General features: G+C 38.2%; 3 protein-coding genes across 5 annotated transcripts; 1 reads left to right on the top strand and 2 right to left on the bottom strand.

The window, feature by feature from the left end:
* The first annotated feature begins 4,619 nt into the window (after nucleotides 1-4,619).
* LOC127076030 (uncharacterized) lies at nucleotides 4,620-7,320 on the top strand. Its single transcript, XM_051017585.1, has 2 exons — nucleotides 4,620-5,010; nucleotides 7,037-7,320. Exons 1-2 carry the CDS (start codon nucleotides 4,807-4,809, stop codon nucleotides 7,046-7,048), a joined length of 216 nt encoding a protein of 71 aa, XP_050873542.1. The 5' UTR covers nucleotides 4,620-4,806; the 3' UTR covers nucleotides 7,049-7,320.
* A 406-nt stretch (nucleotides 7,321-7,726) lies between these two features.
* Nucleotides 7,727-9,058, bottom strand: LOC127076029 (uncharacterized). Its single transcript, XM_051017584.1, has 5 exons — nucleotides 8,732-9,058; nucleotides 8,571-8,652; nucleotides 8,270-8,472; nucleotides 8,110-8,179; nucleotides 7,727-8,005 (listed from the first exon to the last, which is right to left on the bottom strand). Exons 1-5 carry the CDS (start codon nucleotides 8,873-8,875, stop codon nucleotides 7,851-7,853), a joined length of 654 nt encoding a protein of 217 aa, XP_050873541.1. The 5' UTR covers nucleotides 8,876-9,058; the 3' UTR covers nucleotides 7,727-7,850.
* Nucleotides 9,059-9,601: 543 nt separating this feature from the next.
* Nucleotides 9,602-12,800, bottom strand: LOC127076028 (adenine DNA glycosylase). Of its 3 annotated transcripts, none has more exons than XM_051017582.1 (7): nucleotides 12,245-12,799; nucleotides 11,622-11,681; nucleotides 11,368-11,478; nucleotides 11,200-11,297; nucleotides 10,541-11,067; nucleotides 10,300-10,406; nucleotides 9,602-10,011 (listed from the first exon to the last, which is right to left on the bottom strand). In XM_051017582.1, the coding sequence occupies exons 1-7, from the start codon at nucleotides 12,665-12,667 to the stop codon at nucleotides 9,913-9,915; spliced, it is 1,425 nt and encodes a 474-aa protein (XP_050873539.1). In that variant the 5' UTR covers nucleotides 12,668-12,799; the 3' UTR covers nucleotides 9,602-9,912. The 3 variants fall into 3 exon arrangements, with proteins under 3 accessions (XP_050873539.1, XP_050873538.1, XP_050873540.1); XM_051017581.1 differs by having other exon boundaries at nucleotides 11,368-11,487; nucleotides 12,245-12,797; XM_051017583.1 differs by lacking the exon at nucleotides 11,622-11,681 and having other exon boundaries at nucleotides 11,368-11,487; nucleotides 12,245-12,800.
* Between the last annotated feature and the right edge of the window lie 10,731 nt (nucleotides 12,801-23,531).

The following is a 23,531-nucleotide window of genomic DNA, read 5'->3' as shown; positions in this document are numbered from 1 at the left end:
TGGTATACAACGAATGATCTGCCTCGGACTGAGAGAAACCAAAAAAAAGAAGGGCTGAAGATAATTTGGCATGCCACTGTCTACTAGCTTGCTTTAGTCCATACAAAGATTTGTTGAACCTGCAAACTTTATTAGATCCAAAATTATCATAGCCAGGAGGAGGAGACATATAAACTTCCTCTTGTAAATCACCATGGAGAAAGGCGTTGTTAACGTCCAATTGCTCCAGATGCCAATGTTTTATAGCTGCAAGAGACAAGAGAACTCGAACCGTAGTTATTTTAGCAACAGGAGAAAAAGTATCAAAATAATCTACACCTTCTAATTGAGTATAACCCTTGGCAACCAAGCAAGCTTTGTAGCGTTCAATAGATCCATTGGCATGGTATTTTACTTTGTATACCCATTTACAACCAACTGGAGTTTTGCCTAAAGGAAGATCCACAATAGTCCATGTTTGAGTATCCTGAAGAGCTTTAATTTCAGAATCCATTGCTTGTGTCCAACAATCATGTTTGGAGGCTTGAAGGTATGTTTTTGGTTCAACATTAGAAGAGATAGAGCAACAGAAAGATTTGTAAGAGGGAGAACATCTATCATAAGATAGATTTTTGGAAATAGGATAGGGTGTGGTGTGGTGACTAGCTGGTGCCTCGTGTGTACCAGATGTAGTAAGAATATTACAATGGAAGTCTTTAAGGTATTGTGGGGGATTTTTGGTTCTAGTAGATTTTCTGGTATGGGGCATAGGTTCAGGGGAAGCATTATTTGAAGGAGGTGAAAAAGGTTATGGAGATAAACTAGTTTGAGGTTCATGGTCAATGATATGAGGGTAGGAAGGGTTAGGGACAGCTGATGTAGCAGAAGGGTGTGGATTAGACAAGTCCAAGAGAGGTGTATAGCTGTCATTGGGTGTAGAGCTATCATTGGGGACTGGGACAGAAGATGCAGAAGTGACAGGTATGTTATCCACAGCAGGAGGTGCAGTATGGTCTATGTCATATGTCATAGCTGGTGGGTCAAGTTCAGGAGTTTTGGGTTGGGAAATATTGCTTTTGAAGGGAAAGTAATTCTCAAAGAAAATCACATGTCTAGAAACAAATAAATCATGGGATTGCAGGTCATATAAGATGTACCCTTTGGTACCATCTTTGTGCCCAAGAAATATGGATTTACGAGCCCTAGCATCAAACTTAGTTCGATGGGCCTGCAAGGTAGTTGCATAACACAAACAGCCGAAAACCTTTAAATGAATCAGAACAGGGAATGTTTTGAATAGAATTTCATAGGGAGATTTGTAATTGAGGAGAGGGCTGGGAATACGATTGATGAGGTGGACTGCATGTTGTATGCTAAAAGTCCAGAGATTTAAGGGAATATTGGAGTGAAACGCAATGGCTCGTGCAACATTCAGAATATGTTGGTGTTTGCGTTCAACTACCCCGTTTTGTTGGGGAGTTTCAACGCAAGATTTTTGGTGGATAATTCCCTTGGAAAGGAAAAAGGAATTGAGAGTGGAGAATTCTGAACCGTTATTAGACCTAAAACACTTTAGAGATGTGTTGAATTGGTTTTCAAGTAAGGCAACAAAGTTTATAACACTTTGTTTGGTTTCAGACTTGGCTTTAAGAAAAATAACCCATGTAAATCTGGAAAAATCATCTACAAGAGTTAAAAAATACCTATGGCCTAAAATTGAGTCAGTGGCCAAAGGACCCCATAGGTCAGCATGTAGTAATTCAAATGGGGCATGAGTATTAGTAAAGCTGTTAGGAAAGGGCAATTTCTTTAATTTTGCAAGATGACAAGAATCACAAGGATCCATATTATTTTTACAAGGAATAACAGGAACCTGTTTTGACATATATTTCATACCAGAATGAGAGAGGTGGCCTAGTCTTAGGTGCCACATCTCAAAAGAATTAGAAACTACAAAATTACAAGAATTATGAAAAGCATTGGAATCCATGACAAAGAGGCCTCTGTGCAATTTAGCTGTACCAACCATTTGATTCGAATGGTTCTGCAAAATATTACACAGAGTTGAGGAAAAATTTAGAGAGCAGTCATTATTGGTTGTCAATTTAGTGACTAAGATTAAATTGACATGGAAGTTGGGAATATATAGAACATTGCAAAGGGTTAGAGATGGTGATATGACTATGGTTCCAAAAACAGAAGCTATAAGATGAGAACCATTAGGCAAAGATACAGATATTGGCACGATGGATTGATAAGATGTAAAATTAGCTAGATGAAAAGAAATATGGTTTGTTGCTCCAGTATCTAAAATCCAAAGATTGGGATGCTTACCAGTGTTGGGGAGAGCTTGGGAAGTGGAAGCAAAGGGTGAGGTGGTGATGGCATTAGCAGTAGTTGTAGGTTGAGCTTGTTGAGATTGTTGAAGCATAGCATAGAGACTCTGAAATTCCTCTTGAGTAAACCCAAACACAGGTGTGGAATTTCCCTCATACTGAGCAGCAGTGTGTGATATGGTGTTGGCATGAGATTGTGAGAAACCTTGAGTATTAGATGCAGGCTTGGTTCGGTTTCGATATCCCGGTGGATATCCATGTTTCACAAAACAAGTATCCACAGTGTGGTTTGTTCGACCACAGTGAGTGCAGACTCTGTTGCCTCCTTTGGTTGAGGAGGAAGAACCTTTCCAGTTGTTTGTTGCCGAACCCTTATTTTGAGTGTTAGCATGAAAAGCAGTGACAGTGGCTTCAGAAGAGTCTAAAGGAGTAGCAGAATTTAATTCACGTTCTTGTTGAATGACCAAAGAAAAAGCTTTGTCAATGTCAGGAAGAGGTGTCATCATCATGATTTGAGACTTTGAGTGAGAAAACCAATCATTCGAGCCTTTCAAAAACCTAATCACGTAATCCTGCTCCCGGTATGTTTGTGTAGATGAAATTGCACCACAAGAGCAAGCGATAGCACATGTGCAGCAAGGGAGAGGACGATAGTTCTCCAATTCATCCCAAAACACTTTCAATTGCGTGAAATATTCAGAGATATCAAGAGTACCTTGGCGGAATCGATACAAATCTTCTTGGATATCCAAAATTCGAAAGATATCGCTCTGTGAAAACCTAATTCGTAAAATTCTTATACAGTTTATCTGAAGGTCGTATATGGGTCTTGACCATCAGCTTAACCACGATGTTGCTGCAATTTGGACAACAAAAACACCATTCATCCAATTCACTACTGTGGAAATGCACCAGAGTGATCGTGTGAAACTGCAGTTCGGCATGCAACAACAAATTCCAGAACCTCTGACGTGCTTGGGAGATTGGCATCAACAGAGAATCGATGGCCAATGAGATTATTCCGACTGGAGAGACTTTGCAAAAGAGATGTGTCGTCATTGGAGAAATCGACGTCAGCACATTTTAAATGAACCAATCATACATGGTGCTATACCAACTCAATATTATATGGCTTGGTTTAGGTCGATTACAACGCCATAATTTATGTATGAGCCAAGGTATTTGATTGATCCACGCCAATGAGCTTCGTCATCATACGTCCAACAACAAATCTCTGCCCAATAACCAACCCCACACCTTTACCAAACCCAAGAACAATGTCAACCTACCCAAACCCAACGACCAACCTCACACCATCACCATACCATATACATCTAACCACCAAACACTCATCCTTGCAACCAATTCATGTCACACACTCAAACTCAAAACCAGGAACCAAACCCTTATCATCAACAACCATACGTAGCCACCGCATTTGTCTATAGCCCAGACGATTCATACGATTCAACTTCATCCCACCATAGCCCCCCACTTATGAACACCTAAACATCCTATCGCCACAACAACCAACCATTGTTTGACTTTCTTACACCACAAGAACCATTACTTCGTTTTCAAAACAATTTAATGTCCCAACCCGGACAACCATACCGTCCACAAACAACCAAACCACAACGACCCAACTACGACAACATGGGCACCAAACTCAATTATGGCAACGCCGTTGGCGGCAACACCCCCATCAAACTCAAATTTGTCAAATACTGTTGGACCTTCCACCAGACCTTTACATCAGCCACAATTGCATCATGTCAACACTCAAAGACCCCAAACATCTTAGGGAAATCGTGGGAGACCTCGAAGACAGGCTAATACATTGGGGTTGGAATATGGGGGCGTTTCAATCGGGCGGAACATTGATTTTCTTGTCAATTGTTTTGTATTTTAACTTTATATCATAATATTATTAGTTATTTTTCATTTACCTATTTAATTCAATTTTATATAAGTATAACATAAAAAAAAAAATATTCAAAGCATGCGGCACATGCAATGGCACATGTTTTTCATATCATTAAGCATGCGTCAATTTCATTGGTTTTATCTGCATGCATGCGTCATTTCAATTGGCGCATTAGTTCAATGACAACTTGTATGTGTCATCCAACTAGTGCATGCTTTTAGAAGGCTGGTTATATTGTTAAATAAATTGAAATAAATGATTATTTTGAAAATATATTTGAAAGCTTGGTTATTTTAAAAATAAAAAATTTAAATTTGTGTTTTTTATTTACAATGTTAAGTATTTATTATAATAATTATGGTTTGAAAATTAAGACATAAAACCTCCCTGTATCCAACGGCCAAGATTCATGCTACAACTAAATGTAACCAGCAGTGTAATAGTCAAAACGACGTCGTTAGCCTTTACGGGTTATCTCCATCCACCACCATCGTCCACACACGCAGATACGGTGCATCTCTCCACTCTTCTACGGTGGTGATTGTTCTGAAGAAGAAGGAAAAGATGATGCGAACTCGATTGCTATGGTTCGGCGTAGGATTCACCTCCTCAGCTGCTGTGGTTTCCCATTTCATTTGGAAGGATCTCTGGGTTGACCGTCACGCTTTCTCTTCTCACATCACTCATCAATTCGACGCTCTTCAAACTCGAATCTCCAATCTCGAATCATCTTTGCCGAATCAAAATCCTGTTTCCAATCACGATCAGGTATTAATCTCAATTTCTCTAACCAATTGCTGAACAGGCACTAGTTAGGGTTTTATTCTTTTGCTACTTGTTTTCATTCTCATTTATAAGTAGTAAGTTGAAACTCTATAATTTGCACCCTAATAGAAATTGCTAGTAATGTTATTATTAGACAAGTGTTCGCATTACTTCTTTACTATGCTTTTGTTATTGATTGAGATTCATGTGAACTCTGTCATGTTGGGAATAAGTGTTGAGAGCTATGTAGCCCCGAAACATCTGGAAAAAAATGCGGAAAAAGGCGAGTCCGCCTCAGTGTCGGTTGTGATTATGTTTTGATTATTTAATTTTTCAAATTATTACCGGTGTCGACGTGTCAGTGTTTGTGCGTGTTTCCGGTGTCCGTGCTAAATAGTTTGAGAGTCCCACATTTGGTAATATAATGCTTAAAAATGTGTATATAAGTTGGAGACACGTTTCATTTTACAAACTGATTTTTTGTAGGCCTGAGTGTAAAGTGGTATGTTTAGAGTCGCATAATGGATTAGATATAGTATGAAAGTATAAGCTAGAAGTATCGCTTACCTGCCTCCCAAGTCAGATTTGTAGGATTGAGTTATGTCTAATCCCAGTTAAGATTGATAGAATTAGTTGGAAACTGTTAAAGTTTGTTGCGAATTGGTTAGAATATTAGTTATCTTGTTGGGATTAGTTAAGCTTAAGTTAGAATCACTATATAAAGTGTATCATACACTCATTTAATCAAGTTTTCTAATTCCATCAATTTCAAATAATCAAACTTTCTCTAATTTTTTTTTGTCAGGCTCTACCATGTTTCTTAATAAGAAGTCTTACTAAATAGAAAACGAGGCTCGTGTGGTTAAGTGGATATCACATGTATTTTACTTGATAAAGGATAGTCTAGAAAGAAAAAAAAAGTTTTAGTGAATGTGATGTTAGCATTCTTCTTCTTCTTCTTAGATAAATAAGGGAAGGTGCTTATGGTTGTGGAATAATATGAGTTTAACCTCACCTATTGATTAAGAAAACGAAGGAAAATTCCACTGCAATGTCGCCTAATGGGTGAATTTTGACTATGGTGTAGGAGGCTTGTTATCTTCTCTATAGCTTAGAATTGGTTTTTGTCAAGTTCTTGAAGCAAGGACTTTGGAAGCATTTCTAGTCTTTAGAAATGACCTTTGAGAACCATGCTTTGTTCATAGCAAGTTTTATGGAGCGGTTATCGGTATTCTTACTGATAGTTACATGTTGCCATCTTCATGGCAGAAACAATTTGCATCTTACATTTTGAATAGATTTAGCAGGATTGTAGTATCCTTAGACCACAAAGTCTCATAAGTCTTATACGGCTACCTCCTACCACCATTGGTTTACGGTATTATATGATACTCATTAGTAATACTCATTAGAAATAATTGACGCTTTTAAAAAAACTGTATAACTGACACTTATAAAAAAAACTGTATAACTGACCCAGTAGTGAAATAAGGGCCTAAAGATGGGTTCTACTGCAAAAGAAACCACTTTCATCCAATGAAATGTTAACTGAGTGCTATGTAATTACGAGATCGAGACTGGCTACTTTTACATCTGTAAGTGAGGTTATGAAATTAAATACTATTTTTTTATGCGTCTGGTGAAAGAATAGTGTAATCTAGTACATTCTTTCATAGAACATCTTGTACAAGAGCTTCGACCACATTCTTTTTAATCCTACTGACCTTATAATTTTTCAATTGTACATTGAATACTTGAACATTTAGAAATTTTAATCTTGAATCGAAACATATATAACACTTGAAGGCAGCAAAACCAGATTCTACGATAGAGAGAGACACATATTAAGTGTATATGTTCTTTCCTCTTAGACTAAATCAACAATATTTTCTGCTGGTAATTAGAGCTAGGAGAGAATTTGGGCGATAGAGATTCAGTTATAATTGTTTTGATTCTTATGATTAAATTTTTGATAGTTCTGATGTCCTCAGAAGTAGTGTATTGATAATGCTTTTATTTGCTTTGACAGGTTGAAGGCTAGATATTCAGCTCCAGTAAAATGCATTCTACAAGGTTCTAAGAGCTTTATGCTTGCTTCAAAATGTTTGTAGAGGAAATGTCCTTAATAAAACAGATTGCTGAGGCAACCTTAACATTCTTACCTGCTTTTTTGTTTCCTTGGGAAACTCGCCTATACTAAGGAAAAAAAGAAACGAGTTTCACAAAGTTTACTATTTGATGTTACCAAATATTTTTTAAAATGGGTTATATAGTGCATGGTATGCTATATTATGAAATGGTAACATTTTTGTCGGTCGTTTCATGTTTAGTTACTTTGACCACAAGTAATTAGATATTAGCTTTAACTTGTACTATATTACCATATTTGTTTCTGTTTAACAATTTCAATGCCTCAGAAGCAAGATAAAGAGACTACATTAATTTTTCAATCTTATTTTATTTCCAGCCTAAACAGATTGCTGAGGCAACCTTAACATTCTTAGCCGGAATTTGGCAAAATCATGTTGCATCGTGATTTTGTTGAAGCTTACTTTGTGACTTTGTCATTCTCATTGTCAATTCAAACTTGCACTCGTTCAATTTTGAAATTTGTTATTAATCATTATCATCAAGTCATGTAAATGTGTAGTAGCAAAAAATCAAAAACCTGTGGATTGATCAAGACTTGTTCATAAAATCATATACAGTTAATTGCACGTTGATCAAAACAATACTTTATATAGTACACCATATAACGCATAGCGAATGAGCCAAGGTACAAGAGAATATTGAACTTTATGCTACATCATTTGTAAACAAAAAGAAAATTCATTTTTGATGAATCAATCTTTCCATACAGGAATAATCCCCTGTGCTGCCAAACGTTTTTCAACCCAAAAGACTATGTGTTTTGAAGTGATTTTCTTCTCATCAATGAGAAACGGTTCAACCGTGCTTGCTCCTGAGTTATAAGATGACAGTGAAAACCCCTTTGGACCTATTCAAGCACATAATGAAGCTAGCATTAGTTAATAATAAGCGCGTTTAAATCAATGTTAGTGAGGAATTAGTTCCTCAATAGCACAAACAAATTGTACATACCAGTAATTCCTGTGGGAAAAAAGGCCCAAAATGAATAGGGATTGCCTTTTTTCAGAAATGAACCTTCCAACTGTCAAAATTGTAAAATCAAAGAGATTATTATAAAGAAAGTAATCTGAAAAGTGACATGAGACATACATAACACAGCAACATTACTAACCTTATTGTCCTGAAAAACCAACTCAATATCAGAGAGATCCTTATTGGATTCCAAAATTGTTTTCAACGAAGGAATCACATCCTCTTCCATCATCTGAGGTAAAGGCTTAACCGGAGCTTTAGCAGGTGGAGCCTTCTTCCCTGTTGCTGCTTTTGGAGCTGCTGCTGCTGCTGCCTTTACCTCCCCCTTTGTTTCAGCAGTAGCTAAAACCACAAATGCATGATTGGATACATCTGTTAAGAAATGACCGAACGGAGTAAAACCAAACCAAAGTTTTGATTACGGTCGTGCAGAAACATACCTGATGTACTAGTAGTAGATGATTCTTGAACTGCAGAGCAAATTATCTTGTTTCTATTTACCGTTTTAAATCTACTTGCAATCTGGAACACAAGAAAAATAGTTGTGATAGTCATACATGCAGATAGATAGATAGCCAGACAGACACGTACATAGACATACCAAAGGTAGTATTGGTGATGACGATGAGTTCGGTATGACAACATTTTGGGAGACATGTAAAGAACATGAGGTTGAAGTTAAAGAACACAAACGAAAGGTAGAATCTCCAAGTGCTCCACCTCTTAACAAAAGTGCCATTTGCATTATGATTCTTCCTGTGTTTTTTTCTTGTTATTTTTTATTCCATTTTCTGTCACTGGTTTGTTGATGATGTTAGTGAGAAGCATACGTTGGAGGAACAAAATGAATGAACCTTGTGATCCACATGGTTCTTCGGACAATATGTACCACTGATTTTTTCTGCCTTTTCTTTCTATATATCTATTGAATTTAAGAAAAAAAAAATATAGAAACATAACACTAAAATACAAATAACTAGTAGTGGCAAAAATTGTACATTTATTTGCTTTTAACCGTGTATAAAATAACTCTTTGTTTAATTTTAGGATTAAAAAATATCAATTATAAATGAAAAATAATGCAAAAAGAAAAAATAATTCATATTTTTAATATCTTGCATTTTTAAACTAAATTCAATATAAAAATTTAAATAATAAATAGATAAAACATTAGTGTAATAATGAAACAGACTAAACATAAAATATATATTTTTAAATAAAAAATAATAAGTTAATGAAAGATAACTTAGGTAATAAAAATTATAAAATCATACATAACATTGGTGTTAATGGTCTCATCTCATTATATAGTAACAGATTCGAACCGCGCCCCTACAATCTAATCTAATATGATGTTCCTGCACAATTACCAATTATATGCTTTTGAAAACCAGTCATTACTGAAGTTATACAAATTCTAAGAAATATAGATCAACAAATAATTTAAAAAATTATGTTAAATAACAAGAGATTATCAAGGAAAATTTTGCTACTAAAACATGATTAATCAAATTAATATTACATAATACATGTAATTCATCCACTTAATTTCCTGCTTAGTCTGCCAAAAGATGAAATCAAGAGTGTCTAAATTACAAAGATGCCTAACATTGCAAGATATTGAAAACCATACCAAAAGGTATCTATCATGTGAAGAAAAAGTACCTTGCACAATTAAGAATGTATTATACTAAGAACAAAATGCAAGAAGAATAACTGTTACTCCATGGAAGCAAAATAATTTGTAGTTTTGTACAATGCAGCCAATCTGATTCAACCAGACTAGTTTTTCTTGGTTGTTCTATTTCTCTTTTTGGTCGGGGGCGGCGTGTCCTTAGAAGGAAGCTTTTTCTGCTTAAATTTTTGAACCATGTTGTACACCTGGAATAGTATATACCAGTTTTAAGATACGAAAATACGGTATCAAGATATAAAGTAAGAAGAATAAGAAACCTCGAATTTGATTGCTTAATCACAAGAAGAATATAAACGAGTATGATTGGTTTGAGAAAACATTCTCTATAGTCTATACACCGAAGTATGAAGTACTAACCAGAGGTCCAGAATTCAAACCATGGAAACTAGCATAATCCACTATTTTACGAACATATTAACATTTTCCTATTAAAAAAAAGACGCGCGGTGTTGCTAAGTGCGTCGCGATATTACCTTTCTTACACTGGTTGTCAATCCCATGCTTGAGAGGGCATTGCTGTCAACACATTTCCAAGTTATAGTTTCATCGTCCTCGCTTTTGAAAAAATGATCGTCTTTCCCTTACAGAATGAGAAAGAGGAAAAAAACTAGCATTAGTTCAAAAAAGTAGCCTTAACATGTAATCATTGTATTCATATTTTCATGTAGAGAAACAAAAAGATTAAATTCAACTTATATTGGAAGAGGTTCAAACCTTTCAATTGTAACACTAGCAACTCCACATACAACTTGAGGCGAATGTGACTAAAAATGTGAACGAATTCTCCGACATCTTCCCTCAAAACGATATCGCAAGTCTTTTTTATGTCAATTTTGAGATTTTTCTTCAAGAAGCAGTCGGTTGCTTTTCTTCTAGCTAATGGAGCAGTTTCTCCTGCTACTAGGACAGACGGAAACTCCCATAGACCGGCAAGCAATCCTTCGTCGGGCCGTTTTACGAGAACAAATTTGCTGCTAGATTGTTTTTCATCTCCAAGTAATTCAACAACACATACAGCTGAAAAATCGGACCGTTGTTTAACCTTCACACCCTTAATCGGATAATCTGTAACCGCTGCTGTACTATCACGTTTAGCGATTGATAGTGCATGACAGAACTCTGATGCTGGACACGACGAACAGTTTGGGTTCAAAGGGGTGCATACGGTTGCACCAAGTTCCATGAGAGCCTGATTGAAATCTCCCGGACGAAGAGGATCGACCAACTGAGCTGCTATTTCCCTTAATCTCCATTCCAACACACATCAAAAGAAATAACAAAATAAGTAAAGGAATAAAATGCAAGCCAGTGGTTATAAAATCTTACGAGAAAAAATGATGAATAACTTGTTCCAGAAGTTACAAAACACTCACCAAAACCTCTTAATGATTGCCGAGTCTTTCGGATTTTCAGAAACAGCCCTTAGTCTGGCAATCACCCTTATCACATTTCCATCAACCACAGGTACCGCCTGATAATTTAGATCATAAGAAATAGCCAAAATTTGCTTTTCAGTAACCAGAATTACAGAAACTACAAACCTCTTTGAAAGCTATAGAGGCAATTGCTCCAGATGTATAGTCTCCAATTCCAGGAATCTTTCTTAACAAAGAAGCTGTTTTAGGAATAGCACCTCCTTCTGCAACTATTTTCTTCGCGCCCTAACAGCAGAAATGAAATGAATCTAGTCAGACTTCGCAGGCTTGCATGCAGTATGTATTGGTATTATTAGCAGAAAATATAAAGTGACAAAGGTTTAAGACTCTTAAACAATGTAGTAGTGAAAAAGCAGCACCTCTAAAAGAAAACGAGCTCTGCGATAGTAACCCAAACCAGCCCAAATCTCATTCACTTCCTGCACATAAATGACAACAAAATTTTTTAAATTTCACAACTCGAATGTTGTTAAACCATAACAACCATGCTTGTTCCACTAAGTGTGAAGTTTGCTAAGTGGATCAGTCAACTTCGCCATCTACCTCAATCTATTAGACTACCCCATCTACTTCACTCCTACGAAACACTAACTCAGACACAGACACTTGACACGACACAAAAACATCAATAATAATTTAAGAAAATAAAAATGACTTGAATGTTACTTCATGTGTCAGGTGTCGTGTCTCACGCCAAACATGTCTTCAATTTGAAGCGCTCGAGCCATATAGCTCCACTCTTCTTATAACTTCCACAAATCTTCTACTGTTCTACACTTCTACATTACATTCATGTCCAATCCACTTCAATGAGATAATGTCAGATTCTCTCTAATCGGGCTTCACAAATTTCTATTGAGTGAAGCATTTGCAGTACTTAGGGTTACATAGTACAATGCAATGTTTTCTACTAAACCCTGTGTTTGAAAATAAAAAAGAAACAATTTTTATGAACAAAAAGTGAAAGTGAATGAGTGAAAACCTCAAGAGAAGCATTTGCTAGATGATGAATGGTGGGCCATTTAAGCATCCAACGGTTATAATAAGCAATCACAGTCTGAACCCTTGTTTGCTGCAGCATAATCTCAGAAACCCAAACACCATAAGCTCTCTTTTCCACTTCTTCTTCTTCTTCTTTAAGATTGCTATGGTTGGAGGTGGCTCTCCAAGGAAGAACCCTATGGTTGTGATCGTACCAGTCCAATAGAACCGCTCTCAGTTTGTGGGTTTCATCTTTGGAGAAGAAGGACACTGCATCCTCTATGTCTTCCGTTTTCACCAAAGTTTGTGTCTTTTTGCTGACCCCATTAACGTTACTCTTCCGGGTATTGTTCTTCTTTGACATGTTGATGTTTGAAACTAGTGGTAGTGGTGGTGATATTGGTGATGGTAAAGCCAGAAACATAAAATGGGTTTAACTACTCTTCTTTGTCCAACGTTGGTGTCGTTCAACTCATAGCGGCACAGTATATAAATTTGAAATTGTGCATAATTGCGAAAAGTAAAGTACTTGCAAAACTTTGAAATAATTGGATTTTTTTATAAACAAAAATTATACTAAAGGGAGCACAAAGGGTACTCGGTTTATACAAAGAGGAAAATCAACAGAAGAGACAACAAAAAATTACAATGAGTAGAGGTTCACATTGACACATCAATCCGAGCACCATAATTTCATAATTTTATTTGACCCTTCATCTTAGCCAAAAATCATTCCTTGAGACCGTATTTTTAAAAATCGGGTCCTCTACAATATTGACGGGAGACTCGACTTTTCAGATGGATTTGCTAGAGTTTTTTTTCTTGTAGTCAATCGACTAGTCCTCCCAATTGTCGTTGTAGATTTGAAGCGACTTGACTTACGCATGATAGTTTTGGTACTTGAATCTGAGAAAGAAGATATATCGGGTGATTTGGTTTCTCTGTTAAAATGTACGACTACACTCATTAAGGAGTGGAACACATGCATTTCGGGAAACATCTTTGAGTACAAGAAAGAGATCATCGCAAGATTTAATCATTCAAAATAGCCCTCACTATGGATACAATATATACCTTAAAGCACTTGAATGTGAACTTTAAAAACAACTGACTCAAATTTATTACCAGGAATAATTTCGGTGGTTTCATAAATCTAAAGGTAACTGAATTACTAATGGTGATAGGAATAAAAATATTACCTCTCGAAGAGTATTTGTACAAAGAAGGATGAATAAAGTCATTGTTGTTAGAGATGAGAATAAAGTAGGAATTTGACCCCAAAAAGTTAAAAGATATAGCTAGGCAACATTTTGCTAAACTTTTTCATGAGAACCAAGAGATTATGAAGCCTATTGTTTCCTTTTCTTTTTGTCCAACTTATTTGGACAATCATCAAGAGTGCCTGCACTATATACCATCCATTATGGAGATAAAAAAACATTGTTTCATGCAAGTCCCCATAAACCTCTAGGAGAAGATGGTTTCCCAGTGCTTTTCTGCTTTTCCACCAACATTGTTGGGATGTTATGACTTTGTCCTTACACCAATTTGCTAATAGTGTATAGAGTGAGCCCTCTCTAATTAGCTATGCTAACAACACTCTTCTAGTGCTTATACCTAAAATTGACAAACCATAATTTCTCACATAGTTTCGTCCATTACTCTATGCAACATGATTTATAAACTTATGCCTAAAATTATGGTGAAATAAGTGAAAAGTATCCTAAACGATATCATTTCTCTGCATCTATCTAGCTTTATTTTAGAGAGGAATATTCATCAGAATGTTATTATATCACAGAAGATGGTTCATGTGATAAAAAGAATGAAGGGACAAAAGGTGTTTATGTCGATAAATATTGATTTGGATAAGTCATGTGATAGACTAAATTATAAGTTTGTAACTCAATGTCTCTAAACTGTAAGTTTCCATAAGAATTAATTAATTTAATTTATTATTGTATTTTTTCTTCGTCTTTCAAAATTTTATGGAATGGAGACAGGTTAAACAACCTTGCTTCATCTAGAGGTATTCGACAAGGTGACCCATATCTCTTTATCTTTTTGTTATATGTATTGACAATTTTTCACTTATTATTGTTGATTAGTTTGATGTAGGTAATTGGAAGCCTATGCGGGAGTGGGGGACCTCAGGTGTCTTATTTCCTTTTCGCAGATAACCTTTTTCTTTTATGTACAGTCCATTATAGATCAAGCTTTACGTATCAAACACTGCTTGGATCAATTTTGTCAAGTCTCGGGCTAAAAGAGTAATGATGGGAAGACTCAAATTTATTTATTAACTAACGTAAATCTCTGGCGTCGACATGATTTCATGCAACATACAAAATTTAGAGAAGCCTTTAACTTAGAAAAGTATCTTAGGGAAAACATTATCCATTATAGAAGCTCTAGAAACATATTTAAGCATATTATTGAGTAGGTTCAAAAGGGAATGAGTAATTGGAAACAATAATGTTTGAGTTTATCCAGAAGAATTACATTGAGTAAATATTTGTTAAATTTTATCCCTTATTTTTAGTTGAAGTACACAAAAATCCCTATTACTATTAATAATGAGTTGGAAAAAATTCAATGGGGATTTATTTTGGGAGACACAGAGGCAACTCGCAAGACTCATTTGATCATTTGGGAGGTTTGTTTTATGCCTGGGAATATGGTGGCTTAAGCATCAAACAACCCTAGCTAACGAATGACCCTTTCTTTTTAAAATGCTTTGAAATTTATTGACTAGCTAAGAGACTTGATAGTATCTTTAGTTGGGTGCGAATGAAGACTGATAAGGATGCTAGGGAAATGATGTTCGGTCGAGACGACATCAATTTGATTGTTGTAATCAATTAGAAATATTTCTGTTTTCAGATAGCTTATTTTGTACTGATGTTTGTTGTGAACCTCGTTGTAACAAAAACTTAATGATATATAATGATTGAAGGTTACAGAAATACAATGTTACAAAAAGCTTAAGACCTAGATGATGCTCCTCATTGGGACAGTTGTTCTTGTTGTGTCCTAGTTGACGACAGATACTACATAATCTTATCATTTTATCTGTGGAATCCATCTCTGTTCTGATATGTTGTTTGGCCTTCCTTTTTTCTTTCTACGCATCTCGTCATTGTGCCAAACAATATCACCTTCATATGGAGGCCAGTAATCCTCCATTGGTAGTACCGAGAAACTTTGATTATATACATTCATGACGGTGTCATCCTTGTACACATCAGATAAATGGTTGTAAGCATCTTGACGAGTATAAGTGCATGCTGCAATGACATGGGAGCAAGGTATGCGGAAGGCCTGGAATTTTCCACAATCGCACCAACTTCTATTTAGTCTAACAGCGTAGGCTAAATTTGGTATCCCCTCGTTGTGGTCCATTGTTTCCTGGACGCTGAAATTTTGCCTATGACGGTCAAAGACTGTTACAGCGTGTGTGCTAGCTTTGATGCTCTCCTCTTTCATGACCTTCATGCAACACTCACTGAATACTTGCCCGGACATTAACACCGCACTTCATCTTTCACCTCTGGTTGCGAACGTAGAAGCCAACCTATAATAGGTTGATCTTACCAAGGCGGTTATCGGCAGATTTCGAATTCCTTTGAATACCATGTTCATGCATTCCACAAGGTTTGTTGTCATGTGGCCCCATCGACAACCTCCGTCAAATGTCCTTGTCCACTGCTCTACTGGTATGTTATTTAGCCATCTCCATGCGTCTTCATTAGACATTCTAATTTCATCACGATAATATTGAAATGACGGCTGGGTTAGAGCATACCCAGCATTCACCACCTTCTTGCGAATTAAAGGTGGGAGATATGTTGAACTGACTTGGGGTATTTTGCTTTTTATCGCAATGTCGCGGATAGCAAGAGTCGCCACCGACTTTTCTTTTATCCAATAAGGAAAGGTGGAAAAGAACAGGAAAGACCTCAATAGATTTTGGGTTCGGGAGGTACATTATACAAAGGGAAGGTATTAGCACCCTTTGTATCTATGGTTATCCATGGGCTCTTAATTGTTGGATCACTTATATTTTTGTCTGAAAAGTGTTGGTGAATTGTTTAAAAATGTTTCGAAAAGAGAGTTTAACTTTGTAATGATTCTCGTATGAATGTATACAAAGTATTTATCTCGTTTGATTTTGAAAAACAGTTTAGAAAAATATAACTTGGTAATGATTCTAGTATGAATGTATACCAAGTGGTGATTTTCTAGGACTTGCAAAGTGTGAGGGGTGGAAAATGTTTTAGGTTATGATCCAGTAATTGAGAGTTATACCTTCCTAAGGTCGTTATGGGCATTTCCTATCCTTATGAGGGTAAAACTGTCCTTACTATTGAGAAGTAAGTAGTTTTATCCTTTGGATGTAAAAGGGTCATTGTAGGGTCATCGATAGGTCATTGAAGGCAACAGTTGTAAGGATACCTTAGCATTCGAAGGGACGATCATCATTTAATCGTAGGCTACACCGAAGGGTCATCGAGGGACAAAATCGTATTTTCGAAGGCAACATCCGAGGGACCATGATTTATTTTATGATGATTTAACCGAAGGGTCTTTGCTAAGTGTATCCCTACATTCGCGGGACACGACCGTTATACCGTAATACCGTAGGGCAGCAAAGAGAGGTCCAAGATCACATATTTAAAGGCCGTATTTTACAATCAATTAGGCAATTAGGATGAATCTCCACATTAAAATCAATACATTAAAGTCAGCTAAGTAATTGAGGGTGGATCTCCACATTAAAATTAATACATTAAAATTAATTAGGTAATTTAGGGTGAAACTCCACAAAGGGCATCCCACAAATAAAGTGGAATACCTATCTAGCTAGCTTTCCCGGCGATGTGTGAACCTTTGCAAAACTCAGCAAACATGTCAGAATACCAAATCAGGGTGCAATCGAGAATTACACCACAAAAGAAAACAGAACAGCAATAGGGTCAGATAAACAATGCATGGCTATGATAAAAACATGACAGGTGGGCAAAAGTCAGAACAGAAAAGTCGGCTGCTGTCGCGTTCGCTCCTGCTTCGCCTAGCGAAGTCTTAGCGAACACTCGTTGCATGCTCGCTTAGCGAGGTGCTAGCGAGCGGCTGCGGATTCCGGTTTTAATAACGATATAATGGCAGCAAGCTTCACACCTTATAGCATTCATTACAGAGATTATGCGGTTAGACATTCAGATGTTCATGCATACTTAAATTCATATGTAAGACTTGAGATAGTTTCATAAATTCAATCATGATACCATGTGCAAATTAAGAACATAAGGTAGTAATAACAATGCCAACCTGTTTGTAATCGAATTGTAACCTTGAATTGGCCGATCGGATCGAATTAAGCGGAAGTGACCTTGCTGCCGCCGGCTTTTCCTTCAGGGTTTCCTTTAGGGTTACTCGGAATTCTCAGGGTTAGCCTCCAGGGTTTTCCGTCTGTGAGCGCTAGGGTTTGCTTGCTAGGGTTCTCCTTTCGTCCTTTTTCGTCCCCCTTTTTCTGACTGGAGTTGTGGTATTTATAATGCCTTTTTTTCATGACCTAATGGGCTCAGAGTGAAGCCCAGAATTTTCTGTTATCTGCCAGCTTCGCTAGGCGAGCGTGTAGCGAACGTTCGCTAGGCGAGCGTGCAGCGAACGTTCGCTAGGCGAAGGATTTGCTCGCCTAGCGAGCAGGTCAGTTTGGGCCATTTTCTGGATTGGGCCACTCGTGAGCTGGGCCTTTGTTCCTTTAAGATCAGTGTCATAAAAATGAGTCGGAGTGCCCTGAAAAATGTCTTGAAATATTAAAGGGCAAATTTTGGGGTATGACAGCTGCCCCTGTTCAATATTCTTGAACCGAGAGAGTCAGAATGGTATGTACGCCATTCGTGGTCTGGAGGTGGAAGATTATTGAACACTTAGGATGCCCCAAAAATTTGCACTTGTCAATTAGTTAGTCTTGATGGAGATGGGTTTAAAGATGCCATCTAGGAAGTTTGATGATGAGAGCTTCAGAGTACATCGTACGTTAGAAGATATCTGAAGTCATGGGTGTCACTGGGTCATACGCTAGACCGTATAGTGAGTCATTCATTAGGCCGTCGACTTCACTGGGGAGTTAGAATGGGTCATACGCCGCTGGGGATAACAGATCAGAATGGATCATACGCTAGATCGTATCTGAGTTGCAGAATGGGCCGTCTGTTAGGCTGTATCTGACGAAAAGTAGTCGTACGCTAGACTACACCTCGGGATGTACCGTACGCTAGGTAGTATCTGAGGAATGAAGATCCGAATGGGTCGTACGCTAGACCGTATTGTTGGAGGAGTAATATGTTGTGCCGAATCAAAATGAGATAAGAATCCGAATGAGTCATACACTGCTGGGGATAAAGGATCAGAATGGATCGTACGCTAGATCGTATCTGAGTTGCGGAACGAGTCGTCCGTTAGGCTGTATCGTTACTGGGGGTGAAGGATCAGAATGGATCGTATGCTAGATCGTATCTGAGTTGTAGACTGAGCCGTCCGTTAGGCTGTACCTGATGATGAAGGGGGTAGTCATACGCCAGACTACACTTCAGAATGTACCGTACGCTAGGTAGCATTTGAGGCCTTGAAGGTCCAAATGGGTCGTATGCTAGACCGTATTGGAGTTGTTGAAGGTCGGAATGGATCGTACGTTAGATCGCATCTGAGTTGAAAGAGTCATATGTTGAGCTGAATCAGAATGAACCGTACGCTAGGCTATATCTGATAGTATTTGTATATGTTGTATTTGCAATAAATGTCTGGGATGGGCTTATAGATGCCATCGTTAGGAGGATGTCAGAATGAATGTTGACATGGAGTATATCTGAAAGATGTAGTTGAATCCTGAACGTAATTGATGAGGATGTCCGTCTGAATGGACCTTTGTTTTGACTGTATCAGGGGAATAATTAACCTGAAAAATAAAGTTAGCTTCATGCCATGTCATGATGCATGAGATGTTTTATGCTTTCGAAAATAACTGCGAACGATGTATGGATGCGTATGCTGTGAAATGATGTAATGAATGAATTATGCATCCGAAAAGTTCTTCCAGAGGACTCTACTGGGGAAAACAAATCTCAATCTTCTGGTTGGGAGATACTGGTATCGATGACCCTTTCTTAGCCGGGGATGCTTGATTTCTGTCTGATGGTAGAAATGTTCAACAGAAGCCTGGCTGGGGGTGGAAGAGATGACCCATTTGTCTAGTAATGCCACTCTCTTCTGGGAATGACTGGCTTTGCTGGGGGATATGATTAGCAACAGATTCATTGGAAAGCATGATTAGACCTTCTCCTCGATCCTGAAGTCTAGTAGTAATCGCTATTTCTATTTTATGCACGCATTTTTGGTAAACATCGATCATATCCAAATGCATATATTAATTCGAATTAAATCAATGGATGCTTATGCAAACAAAACAGAGAAAGTAAAACAAAAGCATTTTTTTTTGAAACTAAAATTATATTGATTTCGAAAGAGGGCCTATAAACAGGCAATTTGTGTACAAGGAGACAGAAATCCTAGTAAGAGGAAATTGTCAAGAAAACAAAGAGAAAGCTATGCTGAAAACGTCGTATTGACTTTGATTCCCCTACTGCCATTATGTCTTCAAGCCTCTCATCTCCTGCTGTCGGATAGAAGTGATTAGCTTGTTCAGTCCTTTGAACTTGGATGAAGCTGTCTGAGAACGGGACATAGTCATACGCTTTGATCCCTAATTTTTGCCTGGACCGCCTTTTCAGGTTTTCAATCCACCAGGATACCCCTTTTTGCCCAAGCCGCCTTTTCAGGTTTTCGACTTGCCGGGTGCATATTTTTTTATGTTTATCCCTGATTTTTGCCCGAACCTTTTTGGTTTGCCGGGATGCCCTTACTTTTGCCTAGGTACGTCGACCTAGCAGGTCTCTTTTATGCGTAGTATTTTTTGACTATGTCTGCGTTCACGGGATGCGGGAAGTCTTCGCCGTCCATTGTAGCTAGTATCATGGCTCCACCAGAGAATACCTTCTTAACTACAAACGGCCATTCGTACGTGGAAATCCATTTGCCTCTGGGATCACCCTGTGGTAGAATGATACGCTTTATTACCAAATCGCCAATTCGATATACCTGTCTCTTGACTCTTTTGTTAAATGCCTGGGTCATACGCTTCTGATATATCTGTCCATGGCACACAGCCGCAAGTCTCTTCTCATCGATCAAGTTTATCTGGTCGAGTCGAGTCTGAATCCATTCATCTTCATCTAAGCCCGCCTCTTTTATGATTCTTAGAGAGGGAATCTGGACTTCCACTGGTAAAACGGCTTCCATTCCGTAGACTAAAGAGAAAGGAGTTGCTCCTGTCGAAGTGCGTACTGAAGTGCGATAACCGTGAAGAGCAAACGGTAACATCTCATGCCAGTCTTTGTACGTCACCGTCATCTTTTGTATGATCTTCTTGATATTCTTATTAGCAGCCTCCACGGCACCGTTCATCTTTGGCCGGTACGGAGAAGAGTTATGGTGTTTTATTTTGAACTGCGTGCAGAGTTCAGTAATCATCTTATTGTTCAAATTAGTACCATTGTCAGTAATAATTCTTTCAGGGATGCCATATCGACAAATGAGATTATTCTGGATGAATCGTGCCACCACATTCTTGGCGACAGAAGCAAATGAGGCGGCCTCTACCCACTTTGTAAAGTAATCAATAGCAACAAGGATGAAACGATGCCCGTTAGAAGCAGTAGGTTTAATCTCTCCAATCATATCAATGCCCCACATTGCAAAGGGCCAAGGTGCTGTCAACACGTTCAATGGAGCAGGAGGCACATGTACTTTATCCGCATATATCTGGCACTTGTGACAGGTTCTGGAGTGATGACGGCAATCAGCTTCCATGGTAGACCAATAATACCCTGATCTCAGAATCTTCTTGGCCATCGTATGCCCACTAGAATGAGTCCCAAAAATACCATCATGCATGTCTTCCATAATCTTTTCTGCTTCCTTTTTATCCATATAGCGAAGCAAAGTCGAATCATGATTACGCTTGTATAATACTCCATTACTCAGAAAGAATTTAGCGGAGAACTTCCTCAGAAATTTTCGGTCATTGATAGATGCCTCTTCAGGGTATTCCTGAGTTTCCAAATATCTTTTTACTTCGTGGAACCAAGGTTTCTCCTCTACTCCATCAGCGTTAAGTTCATAACAATACGCTGGTTCATCTAACCGTTCAATGGTGATCGTGGGAGCTTCATTATCCCATCTGACTCTGAACATAGACGACATGGTAGCCAATGCGTCCGCCAACTGATTTTCTTCCCGTGGAATATGTTCAAATGTAATCTCTTCAAAGTATGGGATTAATGTCATCACCCGCTCTCGATAAGGGATGAGATTCGGATGTTTAGTGTCCCATTCTCCTTTGATCTGACTGATTACTAATGCTGAGTCTCCGTACACACTTAAAAACTTGATTCGCCGGTCTATCGCAGCCTTGAGTCCCAAAATACATGCTTCATACTCAGCCATATTATTGGTACAATGAAAACATAGTCTAGCAGTGAAAGGTGTATGGTAACCCCCGGGAGAAATAATTACAACCCCAACACCGTGGCCCAATGCATTAGAAGATCCATCAAACACCATAGTCCATCGGGATCCCAGTTCGGGTCCTTCATCCGGTCCTGGTTTTTCATGATCAATAACAAGCATGACATCCTCATCTGGGAACTCAAAATTCATAGATTGGTAATCGTCCACCGCTTGATGAGCCAAATGATCAGCTAGCACGCTTCCTTTGATTGCTTTCTGGGTAGTATACTGGATATCATACTCTATTAAGATCATCTGCCATCTCGCTATTCTTCCGGAGAGGGCAGGTTTCTCGAATATGTATTTGATGGGATCCATCTTAGAAATCAACAAAGTGGTATGATTCAACATATACTGTCTTAGTCGGCGAGCAGCCCAGGCCAAAGCACAGCAAGTTTTCTCGAGCAGTGAGTATCTTGTTTCACAGTCGGTAAACTTTTTGCTAAGGTAGTATATGGCATGCTCTTTTCGACCAGACTCGTCATGTTGCCCCAACACGCACCCTATTGAACTTTCTAAAACGGTCAAATACATGATTAGAGGTCTTCCTTCAACCGGTGGTATCAGAATTGGAGGTTCTTGGAGATACTTCTTGATTTTATCAAAAGCCTCTTGACATTCGTCATTCCATATCATCTCTTGATTTTTCCTCAATAATTTGAAGATGGGTCTGCAGGTAGCGGTCAAATGGGAGATAAATCGGGCAATGTAGTTCAAGCGTCCCAAGAACCCTCTGACTTCTTTTTCCGTACGAGGAACTGGCATTTCTCGAATAGCTCTCACCTTAGCCGGGTCGACCTCAATTCCTTTATCACTGACAATAAAGCCCAAGAGTTTACCGGATCTTACTCCAAAGGTGCATTTGTTCGGATTCAATCTCAGCTTGTATTTCTTCAACCTCTCAAACAGTTTGTATAAATGATCGAGATGTTCTTCTTCAGTATGAGATCTGGCTATCATGTCATCCACATATACTTCTATCTCATGATGGATCATATCATGGAACAAGGCCACCATAGCACGCTGGTACGTTGCCCCCGCATTCTTTAAACCGAATGGCATTACTTTGTAACAGAAAGTGCCCCATTGCGTCACAAACGTAGTTTTCTCCATGTCCTCAGGCGCCATCTTAATCTGATTATAACCTGAGAAGCCGTCCATGAATGAGAATACCTTGTTTTGAGCGGTGTTATCTACCAGAACATCAATGTGCGGAAGAGGAAAGTCGTCCTTGGGACTTGCTTTATTCAAATCTCTGTAATCTACGCACATTCGCACCTTACCATCCTTCTTCGGCACTGGTACCACGTTAGCAACCCATTGAGGATAAGAAGTAACGGCTAGGAAACCGGTATTAAATTGTTTCATAACTTCGGCTTTGATTTTCTCCGACATTTCCGGGCGCATGCGACGAACCTTCTGCTTAATAGGACGACAATTTTCCTTCATCGGCAGCCGATGCACCACTATATCAGTATCCAATCCGGGCATGTCTTCATAAGACCAAGCGAAAATCTCTACATAGTCATGTAACATCTGAATCAATCTTCTTTTGACACTGTTTTCCAAGCCTGCTCCTATTTTGACTTCTTTCTTGTCTACTTCGGTACCCAGATTTACAATCTCAACTGACTCCTCGTGCGACTGTATAGTCCTCTCTT

The sequence above is a fragment of the Lathyrus oleraceus genome, chromosome 4 (genome assembly GCF_024323335.1).
Source record: "Lathyrus oleraceus cultivar Zhongwan6 chromosome 4, CAAS_Psat_ZW6_1.0, whole genome shotgun sequence".
In the NCBI taxonomy this organism is placed as follows: Eukaryota; Viridiplantae; Streptophyta; class Magnoliopsida; order Fabales; family Fabaceae; genus Lathyrus; species Lathyrus oleraceus.
Note: the sequence above shows the minus strand (reverse complement) of the source record. Positions and strands in the feature narration are given on the sequence as shown.